The sequence below is a fragment of the Phytophthora parasitica genome (assembly GCF_000247585.1).
Source record: "Phytophthora parasitica INRA-310 unplaced genomic scaffold supercont2.96, whole genome shotgun sequence".
NCBI classification, from domain to species: Eukaryota; Oomycota; class Peronosporomycetes; order Peronosporales; family Peronosporaceae; genus Phytophthora; species Phytophthora nicotianae.
In genome coordinates, this window is record NW_008649082.1 from 94,567 (window position 1) to 121,529 (window position 26,963).

The 26,963-nt window shown below is 48.8% G+C and overlaps 7 protein-coding genes across 9 annotated transcripts in view; 4 read left to right on the forward strand and 3 right to left on the reverse strand.

Annotated features, from left to right (window-relative positions):
* PPTG_18961 (hypothetical protein) overlaps nucleotides 1-22 on the reverse strand; it is a gene marked incomplete at both ends in the record, with an annotated part of 2,283 nt that extends 2,261 nt beyond the window's left edge. The window contains one exon of the mRNA XM_008917205.1: nucleotides 1-22. Within this exon, the coding sequence (XP_008915453.1) occupies nucleotides 1-22 (22 nt within the window).
* Nucleotides 23-289: 267 nt separating this feature from the next.
* Nucleotides 290-674, forward strand: PPTG_24456 (hypothetical protein; the record flags this gene model as incomplete). The annotated part of the gene is made up of 2 exons (XM_008917234.1): nucleotides 290-355; nucleotides 414-674. 2 exons carry the CDS (start codon nucleotides 290-292, stop codon nucleotides 672-674), a joined length of 327 nt encoding a protein of 108 aa, XP_008915482.1.
* Nucleotides 675-707: 33 nt separating this feature from the next.
* Nucleotides 708-1,553, forward strand: PPTG_24457 (hypothetical protein; the record flags this gene model as incomplete). The annotated part of the gene is made up of 2 exons (XM_008917235.1): nucleotides 708-885; nucleotides 1,254-1,553. Coding segments are annotated over 2 exons (477 nt in total), but the record flags the coding sequence as incomplete, so codon positions are not given.
* A 2,274-nt stretch (nucleotides 1,554-3,827) lies between these two features.
* PPTG_18963 (hypothetical protein) lies at nucleotides 3,828-19,753 on the forward strand (the record flags this gene model as incomplete). Its single annotated transcript, XM_008917206.1, has 1 exon — nucleotides 3,828-19,753. A coding segment is annotated over one exon (15,840 nt), but the record flags the coding sequence as incomplete, so codon positions are not given.
* Nucleotides 19,703-20,675, reverse strand: PPTG_18964 (hypothetical protein). The gene is made up of 2 exons (XM_008917207.1): nucleotides 19,894-20,675; nucleotides 19,703-19,834 (listed from the first exon to the last, which is right to left on the reverse strand). Exons 1-2 carry the CDS (start codon nucleotides 20,561-20,563, stop codon nucleotides 19,731-19,733), a joined length of 774 nt encoding a protein of 257 aa, XP_008915455.1. The 5' UTR covers nucleotides 20,564-20,675; the 3' UTR covers nucleotides 19,703-19,730.
* On the reverse strand, nucleotides 20,648-26,929 carry PPTG_18965 (hypothetical protein). Of its 3 annotated transcripts, XM_008917208.1 has the most exons (3): nucleotides 21,313-26,929; nucleotides 21,065-21,247; nucleotides 20,648-21,001 (listed from the first exon to the last, which is right to left on the reverse strand). In XM_008917208.1, the coding sequence occupies exons 1-3, from the start codon at nucleotides 25,973-25,975 to the stop codon at nucleotides 20,742-20,744; spliced, it is 5,106 nt and encodes a 1,701-aa protein (XP_008915456.1). In that variant the 5' UTR covers nucleotides 25,976-26,929; the 3' UTR covers nucleotides 20,648-20,741. The 3 variants fall into 3 exon arrangements, with proteins under 3 accessions (XP_008915456.1, XP_008915458.1, XP_008915457.1); XM_008917210.1 differs by having other exon boundaries at nucleotides 20,648-21,247; XM_008917209.1 differs by having other exon boundaries at nucleotides 21,065-26,929.
* PPTG_18966 (hypothetical protein) lies at nucleotides 26,177-26,824 on the forward strand (the record flags this gene model as incomplete). The annotated part of the gene is made up of 2 exons (XM_008917211.1): nucleotides 26,177-26,413; nucleotides 26,483-26,824. 2 exons carry the CDS (start codon nucleotides 26,177-26,179, stop codon nucleotides 26,822-26,824), a joined length of 579 nt encoding a protein of 192 aa, XP_008915459.1.
* Nucleotides 26,930-26,963: the final 34 nt, after the last annotated feature.

Here is a 26,963-nt window from a genome sequence, read left to right on the forward strand (position 1 = left end):
CTGTACTAACATCTCCAAGCATATCAAGGTATGCAAGGGCATAAAGCTGCCAGAGACGCGCAGCGAGATCCGGAAGAAGTCATGGGAAAAGAATCGCGCTAAACGCGTAGGCTTCCAGCGCGACCAGCGCGCAGCCAAGTTTTTCAAGGAATTACAAGGTACCATAAAATTAAATTCAATATGTTTGAGATTATTATGATATCTAATACTTTGCTGTTGATTAGATATTCGCGCACAGCTACGGGAAGCAGAAGGAACGCCAGCTTTACCCCAACCTAAGCCGAAAGGGATGTCAGGCCATCCCCTCGAGGTGCTCAGCCTTCATCCAGGCCTCTTTGAGCACGCGTTTGCCAAGGTACGCGCCAATAATATTTATAATGCAGGTATCCATCGGTAATGCTATGATGTTCTAGGCTGAAAAGCACGAATTGCTGTCGAAGAAATGGTTTCATGCGCTGCTGCTGTTCTTGCATCCGGACAAAAGCCATCATCTTCCCCTAGAGTGGCAAAATGCACAGAACTACACTGCGGTTCGGGAGAGCTTTAAGCTTCTCCCACAATATAAGGAGGACATGGAAGAAGCGAGTACACGCACGGTTTACGAAGAGCGGGTTCGTATCGAGAAATATCGACTCTATCTTCAGACGAAGTTCAAGCAACGGTTCAACAACTGAGAAGCGAAATGCAAGGAAATACGCGATGCTAAAATGTCGGAGGCGAAGGAAGGACTGGTCAAGTTTGCAGAATATGCGGATTGTGTTTCATTTGATGACTTCAAAGTCATTTACTATGCTCGCTTCTTGGAGAAGGACAAGGCGTACGTAATCAAGAAGAAGGCCAAGCTGGAGCAAGCGGCAAGCGACATCCGATTCCTCAAAACCTTTGGTGCGGAATCGTAAAGTGACGAAGAGTAAAAATTAAAAACTTTTTTTTTGTTATGAAGAGTTTGAAAAGTGCGAGCTTAAACTACGCGATAAAACGAATGCAAGTACTAAGACAAGATCGTAACCACTAGTACAAACGGCAAGATCGAACTACTATAAACAACAAGACTAAAGTACTACTATGACAAGACCATAAGTACTATGACAAGATTTAAAGTACGATTACAAAACCGATTGGAGTTGAATCTCTTGGGGCTCACAATTCATTTGGTTGGACAAGACGAACTTGCTGAGCACCGTCCTTCTTAAGAAGCATGACTAGGCAATCTTTGACGTTCCAAGAACTATTACAAGGTGGTATTGACACAGCAACTCACGTGATCAAACAGGAGACAAGAAACTTGTATGCATCGTATTTTAAGAAGTTCTGTGAATTCTGTATCGCCAACGAGTATCCTGATCCAGCGGTGACGCGTCATCACGAACTGCCTTCGCTTTTGGTTGCGTTTATGGAGAGTGTATCCGCGTCCAGTACCGTTTCCAATCAAACTGCGAAGAAGATCAGAGCAGCGGTCGCGAACTTTTATGGCAGTTATGAGGGCAGAGACGCCGCAGGGCCGGACAAGTGGATGGTAATGACAGACGACAGGGGCAACAAATTTGGCCTTGGTAATCCTGCAAAGGATGCGTTCATTCGCCAATTCATGCGGGGCCTCAAGAAACAAAGAACAAGGAATTTACGCAGCGCCAAGCTACGCCTATTTCTTTGGATATGCTCCGTGTGCTTCACTTTCACTTGACACACACGTCAGGATTCACAGAGCCAAGCCGTTTGTGGTTTTTGGCGGTATCTGCTTTCGCTTTCTATGGAATGTGTCGAATCAACGAGGTGCTAAGTTTGCAGTGGAAGAATATCACCCTGGACCTGGCTCGCCCAAGTGCGTCTGATCCGACTTCGACAATTGGCTACGGTGTCTACAAACTGGAAGGGAGAAAGACGGAGGTCGCTGAAGGTCGCTGCTACAACCTTCATTGTTTAGATGAATGCGAGAGTCCAATGAATGTTTTAACTCACTTAAAGAAATGGATTGGGTACGTTAATACGAAGACGGACCACAAGTGGAGCGTTAACGGCTACGTTTTCCAGCATTGTCCAAAATTGCGAAGAGTGCTATCAAGGCTGATGACCCTCATACAGGGTGCGAGAACGCACGTGTGGAATGAAGCAAGAAAATGTCTGAGCAGTCTTTCATCACGCTATTGAATTGCGTCGTGAGAGATCTCAACCGCAATGGAACATATGTGTCCGGATACGTTCGCCAACAATGGCGTGACATTTGGTTCACTTCACACACGTTTCGCCGCGCTGGAGCACAGTATCGATTTATGTTCGCACCGCCTGAGTGGAGGTGGTCGCTCCGAATGGTGAAATGGTGGGCCGGATGGACTCCAAATGAATCGGCAGAGACCCTTGTGCGTTATCTTCTTGATCAAGCAGCAACCGATGAGGACGCGCAACTAGCAGACTGTCTTGCACCAGATCGTGGAGCACATGTGGGCTGTCCTTCTACTTTTACAGGACGAAAACGGAACATGGCGGGACATGGTAGCCAACGATCCTCAACCTCCTCGGCCGATACAACCTCTCACTTCGAAAAACGTCTGAAAACTGTTGGGTGTTCGGTTAAAGCTCTTGAAGACAAGATCGACTTACTCATCTTGGTACTTCGGCCATCAGAAATCTCAACACCATCGGCAGCAGCTTCACACAGCAGCATCGACGAATTGGAGCAGATATCTATTCTGCCGCCAGCTAAAGACTGGCGGGCTTTGTATCGAATGTACTGGAAAGCTGACCCAGCTCGTCATCTATTCAAGCCGATTTGTGAATGGACACCACAGGAAAGAAAGAAAAGCGGATCCCTTCCCAGTCGCCTCAGTGTTGCAAAGCTGATAGCGGAAGATGTTGTTGATTTTGCTCTTCAAAAGAGAATTCCGACTCCAAGGGACGTCTCAGAGGCCACATTATCGATGTATGCAGCTTACTACGTCGATAATTGGATGAAAAATGCAGCGAATACCAACCTGAATGCGCTCGTTATCGACACGCTGGCACGATATATCAGACTTGATAAGAAACGCCGACTCGTGAAAGCTCAGCATGCTTACATAAACAGATACAGCTAGTATAAAAAGATAGTATTGTGTCTTGTTATAGTACATTGAGTCTTGTGTTAGTATTATTAATCTTGTCACGTACATTTAGTCTTGTCGTAGTATCTATTATCTTGTCATGTTTTTCTAGTATTTAATGTCTTGCTGTAGATTTTGTCTTGCCGAGAGTCTTCTAATAATTTATCACCATTACTTAAGTTGTGATCGAAAATTAATACACGGTTCTTCATTTTATTGGACAATATTGACTCTAAGACTATCTTTTCATTGGTCAAGCAATCAGACTTTGCATCAATTGTTATTTGGGAAGCCTGAAGTAGCTTCCGACACAGAAAGCATACAATCTCTAAGATATGCGGAAGCTACTTCCATTTTATCACAATCACAGCTCAAGCAGACGTCTAGATACGTTAGGTCTACTTTACTAACATGTAGATAGTCTCATAAACCTACCCTTCATTATACGAATGGAAGCGCTACTTCCTCAGCGCAAGGTGCTGTGTGACCCCGTCACACTCGAGGTGTGTGGTACACGTCAAACGTAGAGTTTTTTTTTTCAAAAATACCGATGGAACCGGTATTGCCATGTGCCCGATTCCTTGACTGTTTTCTACCCAAAAACTGGTGAACGCCATACATGTATTTCACTCTGCTTGAATTGCTGAGCTGAAAATAACGTTACATAGCGGATCCATTTTGATTTACTTTAATTAAACGGACGTATTTTTACTTTTACTATTTCAAAAAAAAAAACTGAAAAGGAATGCTGAAAAGATTTACAAAAAGATTGCTTCGATATCTTCGATCTTCAAAGGATTTCATTTCAGAGTTCAGATGGGGACGCAGGTGTCGCGGGACGCTGCTGCTAGTGCGGAGAGTGCCGCTACCTCGCAGGACGAACAGCTGTCGGCACGTGCGTGGCGCACTGGTGTACCGTTCACGCTGCTGCATGATGAGGGCTTCGTGGTGGAGAAGTTCCAGGAGTTGTTGGCGACTTCAAGCGCGCAGTCGGGTAAGCGTAGCAACACCAAGTCGGTGGAGGAGGCGCAGACGACGGTCTCGGGGATGGACGAGGCGCCGATTGAAGAGATGCAGCATGCGACAGACATGGCACGCATCAAGCTGTTCACCCGTTCCAAACGGGATGGCGGCACGGGGGAACAAGGCGGTTCTCAACCAACCTCTCCTTCCAAGTTGGGGCCTGCAACAGCCTCCACACTAACTTCTTCTACAGCTAAGGAGAACCCGCCCAGTGCCTTGGCTGGAATGGTGGGCAACACGCTGTCGAGAGAGTCACCCGAAAGTGTTGACAGCGAGAGGTTACGTGCCCAGCGAGACAAGCTGCTGCAAGTTTACTTTGAGCAGATCGCGCTAAGAGTAAGACATAACCGGATGGGCACAGCGGGGGGAACACCGAGGGTGGGAGATTTGCAGGACGTTGAAGAAAGTCTGTCCTCGATGATTCCGAGAGCCGACGTTGAGATTCTGTCATCGGCTGAGATGTCGATGAAAGATAAGAGACTGGAGATTTCACAAAATGTGACGGCAGCGAGCGTGTTCTCAGTTGGTTCGTTGCGCATGCAGCTGGAGATCCTGCGCGAGTTCCGTTTGTTAAGTCCGAAACTCTTTGAGAACGGAACGATGGCGCTTGTACAGACGTTGCTGGACAGTCCGCCGTTTGCATTGCAAGGCATCGTTACTCGTTCTCCTGAAGAAGTCATTTTGAGCGACGTACACAGATTTTGCCGGGATGTCCTGCACCCTGAGCAGGGAGGACAAGTAGCGTCCGATGTACAACGGCACGTTACTCTTCTCTTACTGCTTGCGATTGGAGTGAGCAGTGGGCGAGTCAGTTTGCTCCTAGAATTCGTCGATGAGCTGCTCATCTTGCCTCGTGAGTGTGCTACTACTAAGCCGCTTCTAGTTCAAGAATATCCGTTTGCAGCTTGGGTGAAGGTGTTCATACAGCGAATGCAGTCCTACCGAATTGATTATGCGCTAGGAACGTTCGAAGACAGTGCATTTGTAAAGAAATTTGTCATGAAGACGCTTCCGGGTGACTTGGAAAACGACGATGCGGAGAATGGCCTGGACAAATCAAACGCGAACGTTACAAGCTCGTTTGCCACGGATGGAAGTTTTGCGTACACATGGAGCTTAACGAAAGGCTTGGCAAAGATCGGAACGGGCCATAATTTCACCATTGCTGGAAGAGTTTACGCTGAGGTGCCAGCAAGCGAGTATTTACGGCGACTGGAGGAGAAGCGTACCGTTCGAAAGTTGGTTTATGGCTTCGGAGAATGCGTCAAAGATGTCTCTGTATTCGCGAGGGATGAGATGGCGAGAGTTCACGATGAATCGTCGAGAATGAGTGTTCAGAACATATTTGGTGAGGCGGGGGCACGTGATGAGTCCAGATTGCTTATCTCGTATTGTGTGGGCAACGTTCAGGACGTTTGTATTCTCGAGAATCGAGATATTTTCACTCTCCCAGTGCCGAGCTCTGAAAGTGTGAAGGTCTGTCGGGCGTGGTACGGAGATCTGGAGGTTCTAAATAACGAGGCAGTGCTGCACTTCTGTAATTTACTGGAGCAGAAGCGATCCAATGTTATGGCTGATTTAGGTGTCACGCTTTCCCGTGCGCTCACCGAGCAGCTTCTGACGTTGAGTGACATTTCACTAGAAAAGATAGCAGAGTCGAAAAAGCTGATGGTAGTCTTTGCAAGTGGCGACGATTCTGATTCAATGGGGGCTCAAGTCTTGGAAGAAGGTGATCGATTTGCCGACGTTGAAGAGAGAGCCCGTGACTCATATCTTTCGAGTCTATTGTTTTGCGGTGACTCACTATACCTAAGTGTGATTTATCCTGAGAGAGACGTTAGTGGAATGCTGGTCAGTGAATCAAGTCAACGATGTCGTCGCCTGCTGCGAATATCTCCTCAAGATCTTGGCTTTCTGGAGGATTTGCCTTTGGAGAAGTATTCTTCTCGGACGCCTGGCAGTAATATGAAATGTGCACTACCACTATATGCTTACGCTACTGAGGGGAAACTCATTTACGAGATTGAGATGGGATCGGGTGATATTGACGTCAATGTAATTACCCCAAAGGCATCCCAGGGGGGAGGGAAAATCTTGGAGAAAACACGATTCTTCAGTCTGAACGAGAAGACGGTGCTGTGTTGTGAGTTTTTGTTGTGTCTGGCGAAAATCCGAAGCGCAGTGATGGGCCATGAAGACAAGTTGGAAGTGCAGTTGCCTTTATTTTACACAAATGGCGCCTCGCTGGGGATGCTGATTGTAGATCAGAACTCAAAGGAACGCGGTTCGTCCAAGAACTTTGTACATTGTGTGTTGTTTGATTGCGAAAGTGGTGAGGCAAAGGGGTCGTACGAAAACGAGGAGAAGACCAGCTGCCAGGAACGTACACTTTCGTGTACGTCGGTGTGTTTCGACGCAAGAAACAACCTGTTGTGGCTTTATGAAGAGCACAAGAGAACTCTGCGATCGTATCAAAATTCTGGAAAGCGGATACCGTTGGATGAGAATTCCATTCCATCCGACGTTGTAAGCAAAAAGGCTGGTGATGGTGAAGAACCGAGTTTTATCGAAACAACAGCACTTTCACTGCTCGGGTTCCTTTACAAAAATGCTGCTGCAAGCAGTTCAGTTGTTGGAAACGATGCTGGCAATGACTCTGTCACAAGGGTGCCGTTTGCTGTAGATGTCAAAGTGGAAACGTTTAAGTTACTACTGGCTTTTACTTCGAAGTATGTCGAGGTTTTCAAGGCAAATGATGCTTCCCTTTCCCAGGTGTATATTCTTCAAGCATGTCTTGGAATTTTAAACAAGAATCTGGAGAGTTTGCTGCAACTTGCTGACGGGCGTTACAAACAAGAAGCAATTTCTCTATTGAAATCAGGTTTGTCAGCCCCACTTGATAGATTACTGGAGTTCTCGAGTGAGCAGCAACACAAAGATCTTGTGACGGAGAATGCATCATCTGGTCGTCCGTTACCATTGCAGGTTGATGAAAGAAGCCATGTTCAAGTGGCATCAGTAGCGCTGGATCTGTACACGACGTCCATTCGCATTTTCCATGCTGATGTTACAAAGCAATTTACGCATGTACTGAAGTATTTACAATTGTGGCAGCAAGCAAAGGCGACAAGGATGGAGTTGAAGATTCTAGCACGTCTACTCGCTCATCTGTGTACTCGAGTGGATGCTATTTACCATTCTATGGTGATGTCTGAAGATTCACTAGGGCAGTTCTTAAAGCTGGTGGAGTTTGCGGTGGGAATGCAACAAAGGCAGCTCCGGCAAGTTTTTGTACTCTCAAGAAAAATGTCGGATAATGCTACCGCAGCATCAACCTTTCGGGACAGTGTCGAAGATTCATTCGAGCTGATATCTCTCGTGAACGCAATCACACAAGCGTCTTTCGTGTCACTATTCACCGACGGTGGCGATACTTGTAGTCGTAGAGCGCTTGATGTTGCTCTTGTGGTGTTTGATACGATACGCGATGCCTGTTCAAGTATTTGCAGTGATTTGGCGGACCCGGTCAAGCAGCAGGACTGTCAGACGCAGTGGACAGAAATTGAAAGTGTTCTTAAGGATGGCTTCGTCGGGATTTTGGCTCCTGTTGTACTGTCTTCTGGGATAATGGTCTTACGAAATCGTAAGTGTATCGAAGACTTGCTGATGATAAATGATGCGCACGAAATCACCGGACCCGAGTCAGAGCAGATGGGCGGAGGTGTAAACGGAAGTGCGACGAGCAAAAGTTCTGCCACGTCATCGTGTATGTTTGATTTTCTGAAGGATAACTCATCCAACCTGCTTGAGTTTATGGTAAGCTTGGATTTTTTGGTATCTATGATTGATCCGACGAAAAGAGAGAGCACAATGGAAAACGTGTCCATGGCCCTCAAAACTGAAACGATGGAATCGTCTCATGAGTACGAAAACAACATGGATACGCTAACAGAGCTTCAAGTGCCGGGAGCCACCCGCATGGTGATCACGTTCGACCCACGATCCCGAACAGAAGTAAACTACGACTACTTGACTTTCTACAAGGACAAAAGCCAAGGAGAGCATTACGGAAGCCAGTTTTACTCCGGACGTGACTCGGAGCAGAATTGGCCTGGTGTGGGCGACAACCCTCCATTGATTATCGAAAGTGATCACTGTTTTGTCTACTTCCACACAGATGGTTCCAATACTGACTGGGGGTACAAGTTCACAGCAACAGCAGAAATCTTAGAAAGGAAAAAGAGCTTGCAGCAGCACTGGATCGTGTTTCTGTTGGAGAATGTGGTTTATCTCCTAGACGAAAGTATCAAGATTCTTGTGGACGGAAGCGCATTCGCCCCTATTGGTGATATGGAGATCCAAAACGAACAGTACTTGCAAAGCGACTTGCTAAGAAGTGGAGTGTGCACCGAAGACAACAAGAACGCAGAGGTGCTGCGGCTGCTGCAAGACTTCGTAGATTTACCAGAGTCGTCGGATGCAGAGAAGCTTATTGAAGCTCTCCAAGAGCGCTCAGGTGTGTCAAAGCCGTCCCTAGCTCTAACACGCTCCACGTCATTCGATCAAATTACAAGCTCTGCTCCAAACAAATCGGTGAGTAGCGCAGTTCGAGCCGTGGCAGCAGCCATTTTTCACCACAATATGTGGGGAATGGATGCGTATGCGTTTACTCAAAAACTACGCGACGATATTTCTGAGCAACTCCTTCGTGGCTGGAAAAATGCTCAAAAGATGCGGGATTGGTTTCATCTTGGAGATGCTGCAGATGCTGGCATCCACGGGCAAATGGTTCCAAGTCGACGCCGTTCTGGACGACTCCGGCGTCAGCCATCAGCTTACAAGGGACTCTCTGAAGAATCTCTTGCGATCTTGTGTGACAACGTCATTAAACGAGCGCAATTTTTGTTGGAGATCACGCCCGTGTCGTTTGCCTATGTGTCGGGTGCAAAGCGCAGGTGGGGCTTATTGGCAAAGTACGGGCATGCCATTGGAAAACAAAACTCTGATTCTCAGCTGGATAAGTGGTACAACCTCCTGGATGAGCTGCAAGCTGCGACAGAGCTGAGGAGCCTGTTTCAGTACCGGAGGACATCAAGTGAGCGACTTAAGCATGGCCAAGCAAAATCAGTTACTGAACAAGTTCTCGAGTTTATTCAGAGTGATGTGGATATTTCCGAAGTTCGAAAAGTGATTGAAATCAGGAATCGAAGAGCGGCGAGTCGGGCAATGGGTATGGAGATTTTTATTCAAACACTGAAGGATTGTCCAAGTTTGAGCTTGCGAGGAATTTTGCTCGAGTCTTTTGCGAGTACACTGAAATGCTTCGCAATCACCAATTCTCCTACAAACGTTTCTGGGTCGAGCTCTATAAGTCCAGCATCAACGCTGGATTCGTTTCCGCGATTGCACTTTGATGCTTTGCTTTCTGGATGCGATGAGTCACTGCGCCAACGAATCGCGGAAGGCTTTGGTAATTGCCTGACAATCTTCGCTAAGCAGGTCGCATCAGCTACGGATGATGGAATACGTTCTGGATTCATTACTAGCATGCTAAGGTGCTGTGCTTTGGACTACGACCTAGAAGATTCGTATTTACTTCAGGAAAGTCGAGTACTGCCGCAAATATTGCATCTGCTCTCTTCTGATTCCATTACGACTCGAAACGCAGCACAGTCGCTTTTAGGCGTCCTGCTATCACGATTTATTGCTGGACGGGTAGATTCGACTGCAGAAGGTGGTGATGATGACGACGAGCACGATGATAGTGACGATCATGACATTTCGGCGTTCCAACGTCAGCTATTTGCTGCTGTTGGACATCAACTTGAGGGTATTGCTTCTTCTGTTAAATCGGCGTTTAACTCACATGGTGGTGGTTTAGGCAAGTTTTCGCCCCAATACCTTCCCGAGAATTCGCCCGGGTTCGTTTCTTCATGCCTGCAGCGAAATGCCGTTAGTTGGAACCATTCAATAATGCTATGGGTGTACAGCCCAAGCAAGGGGTCGTTGTATGCTCTGAAGCTAGGCGATGAAGTGCGTCGAGGACCTAATTGGAGCGGAACGGACGAATTGGGGGAAGACGGTGAGACAGAAATTGGAACTGTCATCAGTATTCCCGCCCCAACGAAAGTTCATGTTCGGTGGAACTCCTCGGGTTTGACTTCTCGATGTGAGTTTGATCCAAAGCATGGAATATTTGAAGTCGTCTTGGTGGATGAAGGCGTGGGTGGCGCAATTTTCTTTAAGGGCAACACGAATATGATCAAAGATACGGCAGCAGCCAAGCCATGGAGTCACTTTGGGCTGTTTTTAACGGACAGTCGGATGCTGGTCTACAAAATTGCGTGTGGATCCGACAAAGAAAGCGTATTTGAAACAGATTATGAACTGGATGCTGATCAGTGGTCTCATGTCGCTATCGTGCAGGACGGAGACACACTGCGAGTTTACGTCAATGGCTCCATGGTATCGCAACATCTTCTTGAGTCGTTCTTAGTAATGAATGCAAATGTGAACCCAGCTGAGTCCGCCATTATCGAGTCAGCTCATCCTCTTGAAGACTCGATTGATGAATATTGCCCGGTTCATATTCCAGGTGCTGTCAAAATTCGCTTAACGTTTGATCCTCTGTGCGATATTGACAGTTCGACCGGGTTTGTCCGGTTTTACAAAGACGCAAAGTGTGTGGAGTATTGGGGCGAGGAGAAATACACTGGCAAATACAGCGACCCGGAGCGGAATTTTCCTGGTGCTCAAAGCAACCGCGCGCGAAGCCTCCAACACGCAGATGCATCCAGCGTCGATTTGAATGTGCTTGAAATCTCGTCAGATCGATTCTTGGTATACTTTCACAACGAAGGCAATTCTAACAGCTGGGGTTTTAGGATTCTTGCATCGCCTGAACTCGCTACGTCCGTAGAAGAGTGTACGAACCACATAGCGCACTTAAATCCGTATCCATTCTACTTTGGGGAGGCTCCCGGGCGCGTCTTAGACGAACCAGCGGCGAAATGCTGGATTTATCAACCAAAGGTGTTGAGTTATCCCATTTCAGAGAGTGATCTAACCACTGAGATCCAGACAAGTTTTCCATCGACGGAGATCATTTCAAGCGTTGCTCCTGCTGAGCGTACTTTGCACATACTGGGATTGGTTCGAACATGCGCTGAGACTTCGTTTGGACGGAGCCTTATCGGCACACCAGAAAATATTCGAAACATTCTGCTTCTGTCGTTTGATGACCGCGTGCCTGTAGAAATCCGAATCGGGGCCATCAAGGTGCTTAAAGACCTTACGGGGACTCTGGGTACGGACGTCATGGATGCTCAAGTGGCAAAAGCCCTTCCAAGTGAAACAGATGGGCTTCTTCCATTTGTTTTCCAGCGGTTGGGCCGAGCTTTGAACGTTTGGCGAGCATTTGAAGAGGACAATGTTGCTGTGGCCGATGGAATCGACGAAGAAGATGCAGATGATGGAGATCTTCTCGAGTTACGCACGTCAGCACAGGGAGAAGCAAGTTTAGTGGCAGCTTACATATCGCTATTTCGTGACGCGTCAGAGCACTCTTGCTGGGGTGATCAAGTATTCGAATTGGTCCTAGCGGGCTTGCAATGTGTGCACACACTTAAAGACAAATGGTTGGAGCGAGCAGTGGAACAGATACTAGCGTCACTTGCGTTACTGGGTGGAAACTATAGTGGTGCTTACATCGGAGGCAGGGTCAGTTGCTGTGTAAACGTTGATGGCAAAGAGATGATCGAGACTGGATATCTGGTGCAGTTCCGCATGAAGAGCGGATCTCATATCGCGCGCGTCATCTTTGATTGTGACCAATCAAACATCGTTGACGTTCCCTTGACTGATGTTGCCCATTTGGATGATATCGAGAAAATAGAACTCGCGTCGTTTCTCAAACGAGTGACACCTTTTGCGTCGGAATTGAAGGATCTATATCAAGGTGTTCTCGATCTGACTGACATATCTCCTTCGGTTGATTCGTATCAGCCTAAGCTCACAAAGAAGGAAAATGTTGAGGTACTTGAAAGCGAGCATCCCTATGCTGCAGGAGAAGATATAACATACTCGCTGAATTTCCGTGGTGCTACCGAGATAGTAATCCAGTTTGACAAAATGTCGTGCACTGCTGGCCCGAACGATTACATTCAATTCAAAAAGAAGGAAGGAGATCTCAAAGAAAGCGGTGGGAATGATGACAAATACTGGGGTGAGGAAAAGTACTATGGAGAGTCATTTCCAGGTGTGGGTACAACGCCTCCTCTACGTATTCCGGCAGGGAGTGTTGATGTCCACTTCTACACTGAGGGCTCGTCAAGCGGTATTTCGGAGTGGGGCTTTAAGCTTACAGCACATGCCTTCGAAGAGGCCCTGGTATATCCGCCTGAGATTCCTCCATCAATCATGACAAGTGCATTTAGCGATATCCGTGCGAGGTGCATAAAATCGTTTGGCCAAGTTCTCGAATCGCTGAAGCGCTCGGACATAGTTCCTACATTTACGAGTCTGCTACCTTCATTAACGAAGATCGCCAATTCTCCCTGTGACGGACGCCCGATTCAATCATCACCAAAGTCGCAGATATTTGAGTCCAAGCATCCGTATGCAAACTCGGTGATGGAATACATGAAAGTGACTTTCAGTGGCGCGTCCACGTTGACGATAACATTTGACTCTCAATCGCGAACGGAGCAAGGATGCGACTACCTTTGCTTTTTTAAAGATAAGTCGTTGACAGACCGATGGGGTGCATATCAGTACTGTGGAGTTGGAAGTGACGCTAACTGGCCTGGCGTTGAAGACCGCCCACCTCTTGTCATCCTTGCGGACTCCTTTACGCTACTGTGGGCAACTGATGGCTCTAACGTCGACTGGGGTTGGAAATTTAATGTGACAGCGGAGTTTCTTCCTGAGTTTCCTCTCAATAAAACCTTGAAGCAGCTGGATGCCCGGTCGTATCGGTTGTTTGAGACGCTGTATGAAAAGATGAGTCATCAGCGAATCCCACTGAAGAGCGAGTTTGAAGAATTTGCCGGGAGTGATGATGCATGCAAGGAAAAGCACAATTCAGATCCAGTTCGTCAGCTACTCTCATCCTATAGCTCTGTGGAACCAGCAAAGCTTGCTGAATGGGGTAGCGTGATTTCGAAAAAGACACAGTACTACAGCGTGACTGATGACAACGGAATCAAGGTTTATCAGGAGAAGAATCGCGATTCGAATGTTTTGGTGGAGCTTCCAGCTGGAACGGAATTTGCCGCTGAAGTCGATCGGGACGGGTGGCTAAAAGCTGTCTCTGACAATGTTGATCAGCTTGGTAAAGCAAAATGCGGCTGGATATGGCAGCGTACAGGCGCTATTGTGCATGCCGCTCCCTCAGTCGCGTGTGCTAATGGAGAAGATTTGCTAACTTTGGGGGTGGATGACCTCAGTTTCGAATGTAAGCATTCAGTGCTGGAGATGGACGACAGGAATGATGAGGAACAGTCTCTCACTAGCTTATGCTCTCCGTTTGCTTTCGATGAATTTAAAGGACAAACCGACCGGATCCAGAATTTGGCGTACGATTCGCATCGAGCGGTTGCGACAAAAGCAGCTCGCGATGCAATTATTACGTTCCTCTCGTGTGACCCAAAACGAGCCCCGATTCAATTAAGTGCTTTTGGCAGTGCTGAGGATATTATTCTACTCCTGTCTCACTTCTTCATAGATGCCGATTGTGATGCAGATTTCGACAATCAATCTGGTGTTGTACTTGCATTACGAAAGAGACTGCGGCAAATGGTTTTAAGTGGCGCTGATGACTCTATTCTTCTTGCTGTTCTCACGCGATGTCTCGATATTCTGAAAAGTGGCCCCCAATTACTTCCTAAGGGCCGCGGAGCTGTCCGGGTATTGGAAAGCACCCACCCATACCAGGATAACGCAGATCAATATTGGGATGTCTCGATTCCAGGGGCCACAAAGATCAAGGTAATCTTTGATCGCAGATGCAAGAGCGAGGCTGGGTGTGACTGGGTGCGTCTATACAAATCTGGGTCAAACCGAACAGAAACAATTGGACCGGATCAAATTGGTGGGCGGGGCGATAGTGAAAACTGGCCGGGAACTGGTGATCGGCCGCCTCTGTATATTGAAGACGACTCGTTTGAAGTGTATTTCCACTCCGATTCTAGCAATAATGATTGGGGCTTCAAGCTGTACGCCATTGGCATTTTCAAGGAAGAAGAAAAGCTGCCAAGCACCGACGCAAAGAATCCAGAAACGGTTGTGAAGCTACTCTCTATGACTGGTTGGATTGTGGAGGCGCTGAGCTCAATACCCGATTCTAGTTTACAGGCTAGTCCCACAACGCTCAAAATGTTGTATTCGGCCGAGACGTTGCAAACGTTTGTGTTTACTTTGAACGAGTCGCCCCAAGGTATCAAGACTTGTGCACTTCAAGTGCTGAGTAACATGGCTCAGAGTGCAGGTTTCCATACCATCCCAGCCGTTCTCATTGAGCATGTGCGCGACTTGGTGAATGTGAAGATGCGCGCTAAACATCAGGCTGAGGACCGTATGGAGTTGAAATCACCATATCTCCAGACGCTGGTGCAGTGCGCAGTTGCGCTTGATCTATCGATCGATAACCATTGCTTTGAAGGGGTCAATTCTGACACGGAATCCATCTCTTCCTTGCCTTATCAACCTGGTACGGATGGCGTCACTACTTTTGTAAGCAGACCAAGGACATCAACGTCAGGATGTCACCAGTTCCTATTGAAGTTCGACAAACTTGCGTCAGCAGTGACTATTGGCCTTACGCTGGGAGAACTTGGAGCGACTATGGGAAAATCAGCGTGTTTTGTGATGTTGGAGGATAACGGGAAGTTGTCGGTTGCTGCTCGTTCCAGAGCGAGCGGTGGCTATGATTTCAATGAATTTCTTGGATACAAATGCCAACTTCGAGAAGGAGATACGGTGGTGATACTACTTGATCTATTGCGACAGACGCTAGTGATTCGGAAAAATAGTATCGTATCTGCACTTGTAGCCGGGCCAGCAGGCTCGGGTGCGTTGGTTCCGTGGAACGAGCTGTATCCGTCACTACAGCCACAGAGTGACATCCGACTGATCGTTTCTCATTCAAGTTCTGACAATCGGATCGGATTCAGTTCACTAAGCTGTTCCCCTTTCGCACTCATCCCTCAAACCATCGTACCAAATTGGTATGGCAAGGTTGTCGACGCAGTAAGTATGATGCTAGACTTCCGTGAGAACTTGGCATCGACAGTGATTTTGAAAGAGAGTCGACATCCGTTGGCATCGTCAACACCTTCCAATCCTGTACGCGAGCTTGTCGACATTAAAGGTGCCGTGGCGCTGGAGATCCGATTTGACAAAAGAACTAAGATTCAGAAGAGCGATGAGCTCCGCTTTTTCGCTGGGAGTAAATCCGAGACTACTTCTGAGGACGCTAGTGATCCGATTGTCGTGCTTTCGGGAATCAATGGTGAGCAGGATGAGACAGACTCTCCTCATTTATTTGCAGTCGACGGCACAAAACAGCTTAACTACTCGCTATCTGTCGGTGACTTGGTGGTTAGATCACAAGACTGGGAATACAGCGATGAAGATGGAGGATCTGGAAGTGTCGGTATTGTGCAAGAGGTAACTTCCTGGAGGTCTCACGGTGGGAAGGGGGTACGTGTTCGATGGCAAGACAATGGTCTTGAAGCAGTATATCGCTACGGACTCAATGGCCGATACGATGTGCAGAATCTCGAGCATACCAAATATCATAGCGGGCCGTTGATCATAAGAGGCAGTACCATCTCGTATGAATTTGTTCGAAGTACACCGCAGACAACTACGACGCTTGATTTGAGTGCTTGCTCCGAATTTACCGGTAGCTTGAAATTGGACGGGTCAACCCGGTTGGAATTGAAACTCTTGGAAGAGAATGAGCGGGTGTTGTCGAAGAGTGATTGCTCCGTTGAGTTTTGGGCTTTTATATCCACGGATATCTTTGCCAAGGTGGACGACAGCGCATGCATGGAGGTCCTTCGTATTGATGGTGCTCGCGGCCGGGTTGTTCTACTGAGTGACAGACTGGGTAGATGTAAGCTGGCTCGTCAGGTCGTGGATTCTAGTGGTGCGTTAGAGGATCATCATCAATGCCGTGAAGATGCTGATAATGACAGTGCTACCACTGGAAATCTCGCTTTCGGCCAATGGCTTCATTTAGCGCTTGTGTTTTCTGGATCGAGAGTGCTTATGATGAGGAATGGAGATGCTATCTACTCAGCTCGATGCACAGACCACGACCGATTGGTACTGGATTCAAATTCTGCACTAATCTTCGGGAATTCATGCAGTCAAGCTGCAACACTGCATGATAATTCTCCAGTGTCATGGTTAACATTCTGTGGACACCTGTACGATATTCGTTTGTGGGATGTCGCCTTCCGAGTTGAACAACTTCGCAGTCACTTCCGGGGGTTAGACAGTGTCGATGTGATGCCCAAGAGCAGCAGTCGTCCAGGAACTCCAACACACGCGAGCAAACGGCCATTATCTCCTGCAATGACATTTTTCTCTTCGCCACGATCACCGCGGTCGTCGTTGCGCCCCGTTACGGTCCCTCATCACATGCGAAAATGGGTCACCACGAACCGGACAAGCAAGGATATTTCCACTGTTCGTCTGAATTGTTGTGTGAAAGCGTCAATGTCGCAAAGCGGTGATAGGAAGCCAAGTGATACAGCGTATTACGAGGCACATGCGCTATCCAGTGGTAAATTATGTGTCGGGTGGATATTGGGTGATGTGAATATGCACAATAAGGCGACTATGATCGGAGAAGAGCGCAACTCGTTTGGTGTTGATTTGGGGAAGAAGGTGGCACAGTTTTCGACCTTAACACAAGACTTAGCGCCATTTACGAGGGTTGAACCTAGTGCATGCAGCAGTCCACGACGATCTTTTGGAAACTCCTTCGGTAATGACATTTTCTGCCGCAACGGTGATGTCGTTGGGTGCGCGATTGGCTTATTAACTGGTAAGCTAACGTTTTACGTTAACGGCACGAAGGTTGCGGAATATGTTCCCACTGACGACCAGAACGCTGGGTCAGCCCTTCTCGACGCTGGCAAGGATCAGGAATTTAACGCTTTGGTCACTGAAATTATCTCTGTCGAAAAACCAGCAAATATGGCTGGAAGCAGTGATGTTTACGTTCCAGTTGTGGAAAGAAAATTTTACCCTTCTGCAAGCTTAGGTCCTCAGGGCGCACAAGGTCTAGCATGGAATTTCGGCCAACGACCATTCAAATACGAACCGAATCCTGGCGAAGGGGATGTTCTGTCGCTTCTTCAGGCTTCAGATTGTGCCGAGGAAGACGCATACTTTGAGGTGTACGACTACGATGAACGGCAATGGGATCGAGTTGTCTACCGCCACAAGGTTCAGGAAATCACACCTCGCCTTGTTGGCTGGTGGAAACTAAACGAGGGCATGGGGAACACAGTCGACGACTCCAGTGGAAATAGTCAGCAAGGGATTCTCGCAGCAAACAACAATTCTGTTCGTGAAAACAAACCATCAATTTTCTCTCAGGTACTCGAAAGAGACGAGGGAGATCGTTGGTGGAACGATACTTGTTCTCCGCCACCGGCTGCGCGCAGACGCGTCGGTGACAATAACGCAGCATCGCCATTTTTCCCGTTTGGGACTACCGGCAGTAACGCGATGACAAAGATCGAATCGTTGTGGGGGTATAAATTTTATGTGATCCCGCATTTCACGATGGAGACAGTTCGTCGGCGGCACTTTCAGTCACATTCGGTGCGTTTCGGTGACAATCCTTACAACTTGACGTCACGTCATGATCAACAGCTAATCAAGTACATCAACAAAAAGAGTCAAAGCAAAGATCTCAATGCAACCCAGTTGCTTCATGGGCCTTGGAGTGACATTGCACCGCAAGAAAATGAGTTGGTGCGTTGGCCAGCTTTAATGGAAATTGTGGCTTCGGCAGGCGACGACGCAAACATTGAGAATAATGAGCCAAACCCTCCCGACTCATCCCGAACATCCGACACAGCGGCATCAACGAAGCCATTGGTTGATGCACAGGGGCGTCTTTCGAAACGGTTCAAAGTACTGCAAGAGTTCAACGCCACTGTCTATCGCATTTTGCCGTTCATTGCATTCCATGCTCCGCGCGTAGATAGTCCTGAATCCAGCGCTGCTGAGAAGAAGTTCATGCTGAGTGATCTCGTTATGGAACAGCGGCATCGTATCTTGAGTGTCGTGAAGCGCACGATCTGGGACAGTGCACTAGGGCGTACAAACGAAAGTGGGGTATCCTTCGAGTTGACGCTAAATCGTCCCAAGGCGATGCGATTCCGTGCAACTGGAAAGACGGATGTTGAAGGAAGACATACCCTTTTCTCTCAAGCTTTCCGTCAGCTGCAAGCTTTAGACGGCACACACTTTCGACGCGAAGATGCAGTATACCGTGTCACTTTTCTCGGTGAAAACGCGCAAGATGCTGGTGGTCCTTACCGCGAGACCTTTGCCCAATATTGTGAGGAGCTGCAGAGTACTCAGTTGCCACTGATGCTTCCGACTCCTAACTCACAACATAACGTTGGCGTTGGACGTGAAAAGTGGTTACTATGTCCCGGTGCACAATCTTCAACTTCGCTTCAGATGCTTGAATTTCTCGGTAAACTTATGGGGGCTTCTATTCGCAGCAAACAGTATCTTGCCCTTAATCTGGCGCCGCTGGTGTGGAAGAAGCTCGCTGGTGAGCGTCTAGTGCTGGATGATCTGGCCGCGGTGGACTCAATGCTGGTGAACTCCATGGCGAGAATGCGAACCATTGACCGTTATGGTGTCACGGAGGAGATGTTTGAGGATATTGTAATGGAAACATTCACGACGCTGGGAGCAGACAATCGCGTGATCGAGCTTAAGCCTGGGGGTGCTCATTTGCCAGTAACCTTCAGCTCACGTTGTGATTACGCTGACCTCGTTGAGCAGGCTCGACTTCACGAAAGCGACGATCAAGCGCGGGCGATTTTCCGTGGACTCGCCAAGGTTGTGCCAGCCAATCTACTTGCGTGTTTCTCGGGTGCCGAGCTTGAACTTATGGTTTGCGGATCCCCAGAGGTGGACGTGAACTTGCTCGAAAAGTGCACGGAGTACTCAAGCTGCTCACCTACAGACGACCACATCATTTGGTTCTGGCGGGCGCTGCGAGACTTTTCTCATGAGGAGCGTAGTGCCTTCCTGCGCTTCGTGTGGGGTCGCTCGAGGCTTCCTGCTAGTGCTGACGAGTTCCCTCAACGTTTCAAGCTGCAGTCCTTCAACATGCAGCGAGCAGGTCGTAGTGTTGATGCCTACATGCCTGTGGCTCACACGTGCTTTTTCTCAATCGAGATTCCAGCGTACTCGAGCGAGTCTGTACTGCGAGAGAAACTATTGTACGCAATCTACAATTGCCAAGAAATTGACGGCGATGGCGACAGTGTCGCAGCTAACCAGCTCGGTTGGGAGGAATGATTCAGCAAGATGCACGCTGAAACACAAGTCTACAGTAGCCAGAAAATTGATACATGATGCATATTACACAACTTTTGCTGATTTCAGTAGTGTCTCGTAGTGCTCCAGTCTCTCATGCAACTCGCAGATCTCGTCTTCCTTGGTATTCAGATTCTCTGTCGCCCACACTACAGCACAACAAACGACGTCAGCATCAACATTCAAAGTGACCAAGTAGGGTCCGTACCGTATCCGTCACGCAATCGTTCGATCTCTTGGTCCTTGTCCTCGAGCTGCTCTTGAAGCTCCTCAAGTTGAAGTGTTAAGGCATCACGCTCCTGCACTTCATGAACTTTGATATCCACAACATCCCCAGCTCGTTTTACGCAGAGATCGGCACCATCTTCAAGAATGCTAGTAGCCTCATTCATGATGGCATGTGAACTTACTGCGAACTTTATCATACGCTTGAGACGGTTGTTTTCCTCCAAAATGTCATTGAGATCCTGCGTTGAGGACTCTCGTTCGACCGCCTCCAACGAGATAACGTCGCCTTCTTGCTTTCCATTCCACCAATTCTGGAGCGTCGTCGACGCAGTTTCATATAAAGATTGGGCTATGGCTGTAGTTGTCGAAACGACTGTCTTGACCACAGTCGACCAGTAGTGAATGAAGGCATTCAAGCCATCTCGCGTCGCCCATGAGCTTTGGGAAATCGCTAGGTGGCGAGATCGACGACGAAATGTCTTGGGTGTCGGTGGGGACAAGTAGGATTGCTGCACGGAGCACACTAACGGTGCTCGGTTCGAGACACGGCGAGTGAGGATCGACCGACTCTTTCTAGCATGAATCCGTGGTGGACTGGGCCAGGCGCAATCATTTCGCTCTGGGCGCAGTACAAGCTGAAGCGGTAGCATTCGATCCTTCTACTCAGCGTTCTGAATGTAGATAAGCTCGTCTCCTCGACACTTTGACAATGGGTAATGCCTGGTTCTGCCTAGGCTAACGAGTCAAGACTTTTAAAACACTTCTGGATAAGAACGCGAGGCAATTGATCCGATGAATGCCGTTGTGAATTTATTGTCTAGGTATTTCTCATTTTCGTCGAGCCTTACGGGTTTCATCCTTTTCATCAGCGTCGTCGAAATCATCATCGTAGTCAGTCTCTTCCTCACCAATGGGGCCATTAGTCTTTGCCACAACTTCAATTGTTGCAGGTTTTTCAGACTTGCTGTCTAGTTGCTGTGATGGTGTCTCGTGTTTCGGTGCAGCTTTTGTAGGCATTTTCATCTCCTCTATCCACTTTGCTAATTTGGCGATCATTGTATCGCTTCCTGCTGTCGCATCCGTTGCGCCTGCATCATTTGTGTATGTTAGAAACACTCACGCTTAATACCCAAACCAATCTGTGCACCCACCGATGGCTAGCCCATAGAGCTTGGCAATTTCAGCTCCCCATTTGTCCTCCTTGGGCTTAGCAGGAGGTATATTAGCACTGGCTTTAGCACCAGTCATCTCTAACAGAGATTGATAGCGCTCCAACTGCTCTTGTAGCTCGTTTAGCTCGTCTTCTTTTGAGTTCATCCGGTCCGTCACCCACACTAACAGCAAAGGAAAGAGAGTAAGCCAATGACACAGGGTGTAGGCAACCTCAAACATCTCTTACCGTAGCCATCCCGAATGCGCTCGATTTCCTGATCCTTCTCGTTCGTCTCCGCAAAGAGCTGCTCTTCCTTCTGTCGAGCGGAGTCGCGTTCATCCGTGACCACCTGTAATTGAAGCTGCAGCTCCTCCTCTGTCTCTTCAAGTTCCTTCATCCTCTTGGCAGACTCGAGCAGTGCCTGTTCTGCTTGGCGGGCCTTCTCTTCACTTACAGCAAGTTCTTTTTCTAGACTCCGCACCTTTGCCTCCATCTTCTCCAGTTCAGCAAGCCGACGGAGTTCTTTTGTCTGTGCCTCAAGTAAATGCCTCTCGTTCTCCCGTGCTGCTGCTTCTGACTCAGGATTACCACCGCTAGTATTGGCGCCTGTGTCAGTAGCGCTAGTTGCCTGAGACTGGGCTTGTACTTCAGCCTCCGCTGCCTCCGCTCGTCGTCGCCAGGTGTCTAACTCAGCTCCTGCTGCTGCACATTGAGCCTCTAGTCGGCCAGCAGCCGCTTTAAGCAGATTTTCAGCCGCCAGCGCGCGTTCAAGCTCTTGTTTCACACGGTCACGCTCGTCATGAAGATCTCGAAGTACAGCCTCGTTCTCCGATGCCCGAGCCTTCAGCTTTGCATCGGCTTCAGCCTCTTTTTCAATTAACGCAGCACGCGTCTGTTGCAGCAGAGAATACTGTTGCTGTCCGAATGTTTCTTGCTCCTTGGCCTGAAGTTCAGCTGTCTCTAGTGCGCGACGCTGTTCATCCAGCTGCACACGTACAGACATGAGTTCTCCAGTAAGTTCTGCAATACGCGACTGTCCTTCTTGTTGACTAGCATCCTGCTCCTGTTTCTTGTCGGTCAATTGAGAGCGCAAATTAGCCGCTAACTCCTCAAGTTGCTGCTTTGTCTGCTGCAGTGCCACATGAGCACGCTTCTGCTCCCCAGCTTGCATTGACAGCGTCTGTATCTGATGCTCCTTTTCACTTAGCTGCGTTTGTAGAGCATCTCTTCGCCGCTTAAACTCCTCTACTTGGCTGGTAGTCGCCGCCAACTCACCTTGTAGTGTATCTCCGCGAGTTTTTTCACGATCTGCACGCTGGTTTGCAGTCTCTATCTGAGCAGTAAGGTGTGCCTGTTGCTCTTGCATCTCACATTCCTTTTTCTCCCAAGCAGCACTCGCTGTTCTTAGCTTGGCTAGCTCTTCGCCATAACTCGCTAGCTGTGCATGCTTTTCACTTTCTGCAGCCTTAGCACGGTCATACAAAGCACGAGCCTCCTCCAGCACCAACACAGCAGTATGCCGAAGCTGTATCAGCAGGGCGCGAGCTTTCGACGCCAAAGCCTCAATGTTTTGTGCGAGCGAGCTACTCTCGTGTGCTTCTCGACCGAAGACTTCGCACTGCAAAGCTGCACGGTGGTGCCACTTGGAACACGTAAGCTGGAGAAAGCGGCCCGCTCTAGTTCCATCGGCCTTGGTGTCACCTGCTGCTAAAGCTATCGAGACTATGCCCTCGGCATCGGTGTTGGCATCGAATTCGCCCACGACACGCCAGTCATCGGCACTACCTGTGAAACTAGTCACGACACGAAGACGGGTTACCCATCCGTCTTGAGGAGTGTCAGGGCTGGGTTCAGATCCTGCTTCCACTGGTGTTGCAGCAGCAGTGATTTGCTCTTGGCCGGTTGCTGCTGGTGGCGCTGGTGGGTTTAGAATCGCATGGTCCATCGCTGCCAACGCGAAGTATCCTAGGAACTGAACAGTGTCTGCAGATTCCTTGCCTGCTAGGATATTGGAGGTGGTCGCAGCAATTATGACAGCAGGAGCGTTCTCAATTTGTTGCTGCTGTCGCTGATACCAAGCCTGCACATAGTCCAGAACTGCTGTCAAATACTCTGATCGCTCAGTCTTGCTGGGGAGCTGAGCATAGTCACGCTGGGTTGCTGAGACTGCGTCACACGCAAAACCTGTATTTCTCATGACTGCCGAGATCACATCGTGCAGGAATCGCACCGGTGGCCGAGCAAACAGCTTTACGGGGATAACGTCAGTCTTGAGTAGATCCTGCCATGATATGACATGAGCCAACAACTCGTAGGTCAGGTCGTCCGTTCCTTTCACTTCATCAAGTTTGTATCGAGCCCTCGCTGCCTGAAGATCAGCAGTGCTCGCCAATACAAACGTTGAAGCTGGAGCCGGAGCTGTAGCACTAATCAGTGTTGCTGCTTGTGTCTCTGATGAGCCAGAGCTCCCACCTAGTTGAATCTTACCACCACGCACAGATACTGAATCAAAAATACGAGGAAGTTCGAAATCAAGCACTAATGATGGAGTTGCGTCTTGAGCGTCGGGGACCCAACACTGCGCTCCATTTAATCGTGCAAACTTGGCATCTTGAGCTTTCGATGAGGCTGAAAAACACTCATCGGGCAGCAACCGCGATTCCAGACCAAGCGGTGCAACGTCTCCATCTCCTACATATTCTGCAGCGCAAGTATCCTTTGCTGACTTGGCATTCCAAGTATCTTCCCAGGCCCTCGACACAGCCAGAAGCTTAGCTTTGACCTCTTCCCAGCGTTGTGCGACTTCCGAAGTTTTAGCGTCAGCATCTTGCGACGAGACAATATGTAGATCCGCGAATCTGACAAAATATCTTATGACTGTAGCAAACTCGAAAATCCGCTGACGATCGCTCTTGATGGACTGGACGAGAGCCGAACGCTGCGTTCGCACTAACGCCAGAGTAATGGTAAGACCACGCTCACGCTCTTCAAGAAGCTGCTCCTCTTCCTTTGCTACTTTTGCTGCCTGAGCAGCATTTGGGGTCGTTTTTCCAGCGGCTGCAGCCGTCGCGGCAACTTGTTCGGCTTTTAACTGAGCATGGCGCGCCTTCAAACGCAGCAACTCTCGTGTCATCGTGTTAATCAGCGCGCTTCGGTCACTTACTAGCTGACCCTCTAACGTTAGCAGCTTCTCACTTTCATCGCCAATATTCTGCAGCTTGCTACCCATCTGGCTTGCTGTCATGTGCGCTGCTGACGCGGCGGCCGAGTCTTCACGACGCTGCGGCAATAGGTTCTTGGTAGATTTGGTGTTGTCTTGAGTTAGACCACAACGTCGTGCCCAGAGCTCGACGTCCTTCTGGAGCGAATCTCGGAACACCTGGATTAGCGTGCGTAAGTCTTTGGCTTCCCCCTCCACAGTCTTCACTTTCTGAGCAGTCTCGAGCCACTGTACTGCTACCGAAGCCGCTTCAGCATCAGTTCCAGCTGAATTGTTGCCATCCAGATCACGAAGAGCACGCATCATGAGCTCCAGATCACCCTTTTCCTCCAGCAATCGCCACTTCTTGGTACGTTCTTCTCGAATGCGTTGGTCAGCCAGCGCACGCTCTCGTGCCAGTTTTTTCCGCTCCATTTCATGCTGTTTCGAAAGCTTCGCCTTGTCCTCCCAAGTCTGTAGCCTCACACGGTCCATTTCTTGAATCTGCTTTTCATACTTCTTGACAATTTCGTCCTTTTCTTTTGGGTCAAGACCAAGCCCAGCTTCCATTTGCTCTTGAAGTTTTTGCTTGAGTGCCGCAATCTCCTCGTTAAGCTGTGAAATCTGTGACGATGCCTCGTTTTTCTTGGCGTTCACCTTGATACTCTTTGCGCGACTAGCGTACTTAAGAGTACTCAACGTCTCAACGAAGTTGATACTGGCAGGCGAGAGCGTAGCAAGCATAGAGCAGAGACTATTGCCACCAAGCGACTCCTGCAGCACACGCGTAAGCTTTGAGTTACGGTAAGGAATGAACACCTTCTTGCTAGCACGAGAGGCTTCAACGAGAGCGTTGATAACGTTGCCCAACGCACTGAGCGACTTGTTAATGTTGGCTCCTTCACGAAGACGATCGCCCTGTGCACCCGTCGATGCCGCGCGTTCAGAACCAGCAAGATCGACGAGATTGATCTTAGCGAACACACTTTTGGTCTCGTCGTCAGCATCTTTTTGGTGGATCTTAATGGTGAAAATCGAGTGTGAGCGAGAACTCTCAGCATTCATGTGAGTATAGCCTACAGTCCGCGATTGTGCCCCCAGTGCCATGAGCTCCACAATCTCTTCCCGTGTTTCCACGACGCGCTCCTGAAGGTCCTTCACGTAGATTCCAAGGACTGAATGCTCCTTAATTTCCAATCCACCTTTGTTCTTCTTGCCATTGCCGCTGGAATCGAGCAAGTCGTAGATAATTTCGTTGTAAATTTCAAAGAACGAACATTCCACAAGAAAGCGCTTGTTGGGGTGTTCGTCCCGTTCTTTCGCAACACGCTCGAAGATGGCGCGGTTGACTCGAGGAATAAGGCCCTCCAGCGCCTCTGGGCCTCCAGTCACACCTGTCATACTGAAAGACTTACCGCTACCAGTCTGTCCGTAGGCAAAGATAGTACCGTTGTAGCCCCCGAAAGCTCGATCTAACAGAGGCGCACCAATGTCTTCAAACACGGTCTCTTGCTTCGAGTCGCATCCGTACACGAAATCAAAGCCAAATTCGTGCCTTTCGGCCGGATTGTCCATATTTGTGAGCACAGCCGTGCCATTCGGACCACAAGTGAAGCAGGAGACTGACTGCTCTCGATTTTCGCGCTCGTTCATGGGTCGACATCGCACAGCGACGCGAATGTTCTCGGCCTCCTTCTCGTCGGGCTTCATGACGCTTTAAATCACTTGACACTAGCTCAACGTGCAGAGCTTGTCGTCGAACACGACCAGACACTAGGCATATCACGTTATGTCGGTTGCAGCTTCAGCTTGCTGCATAAATATCTTCAGCTCACGCTTTAAAAATACAAAATAGAAATCAACTTTACTGCTCCGTCACGACGCTGAATCCTTGGCTGAAATCCTACCAAGATGAACGAGGTATTTGATGCCGAGACAGGTGAGAAGCTCGAGCTGTTTGTGCCAACCAAAGCCGAATCGAGATCCACTACACCCGATAAACCCATATCGCCACAACCACCTTCTAAAGTGCAGCAAAACTCAAAGCAATCGCGGTCACCTACGCAAGCAGTGCATCGTGAGACGCAGTCATTACGAGAGCTTGGCGACGATGTTGACTGGGAGCGCCAGCAGATCGCCAATGTCACGGTACGTTCTGCAGCTACGGAGCTCGCTTGAGAGCGTCCTTCCGCAACTGATACATGTTGTCAACAACAGAAAGCAGAGACGTGCTTTCGCGAGTCGCTCGCTGGTGTTCGGTACGAGTTGCAGCGTCGTGGGCTCTCAGAAGGTGAGCGTCTCAGTTTGACTACGGAGCTGCTGGAAAAGACCAAACACGGCTACGCGCGACACATTCAGGCACTGGTGGTGGAGGAGTTGGCGCGCGAGATGGACCGAGAGGTGGCTATGCGACTGGAGCTCGCCCGACTTGGCCGCGAGCGAATGCAGCGCCAACACGACAAGGAGCGCGAGTTTTATCGAGCCCAGATCGCCCGCATCCGCGAGGAATGTGAGATGGCGCTGACTGCAGCGGCAGCCAAGAACAACTTGCTGCGATGAGACGTCTATAGCCGAACATGGCGTAGTTGGTTAATACGACCATATTCACTTCACGTGGCTACTTCCATCGGAGTGAATGTCATTCCAAGTCGTTTACATGAGGTGAGCTTTGGGTTTTCGAGAACATTCGGACCAATCA

What these genes read in the sequence shown, in the direction of transcription:
- PPTG_18964 (XM_008917207.1), bottom strand. Translation starts at nt 20,563, where the DNA reads ATGCTACCGCTTCAGCTTGTACTGCGCCCAGAGCGAAATGATTGCGCC. An exon ending in ACGATTGCGTGACGGATACG is followed by an intron (nt 19,835 to 19,893) that starts GTACGGACCCTA and finishes GTTGTGCTGTAG; the next exon opens with TGTGGGCGACAGAGAATCTG.
- PPTG_18965 (XM_008917208.1), bottom strand. Translation starts at nt 25,975, where the DNA reads ATGAAGCCCGACGAGAAGGAGGCCGAGAACATTCGCGTCGCTGTGCGA. An exon ending in GCGCATTCGGGATGGCTACG is followed by an intron (nt 21,248 to 21,312) that starts GTAAGAGATGTT and finishes CTTTGCTGTTAG; the next exon opens with TGTGGGTGACGGACCGGATG. An exon ending in GCTCTATGGGCTAGCCATCG is followed by an intron (nt 21,002 to 21,064) that starts GTGGGTGCACAG and finishes CAAATGATGCAG; the next exon opens with GCGCAACGGATGCGACAGCA.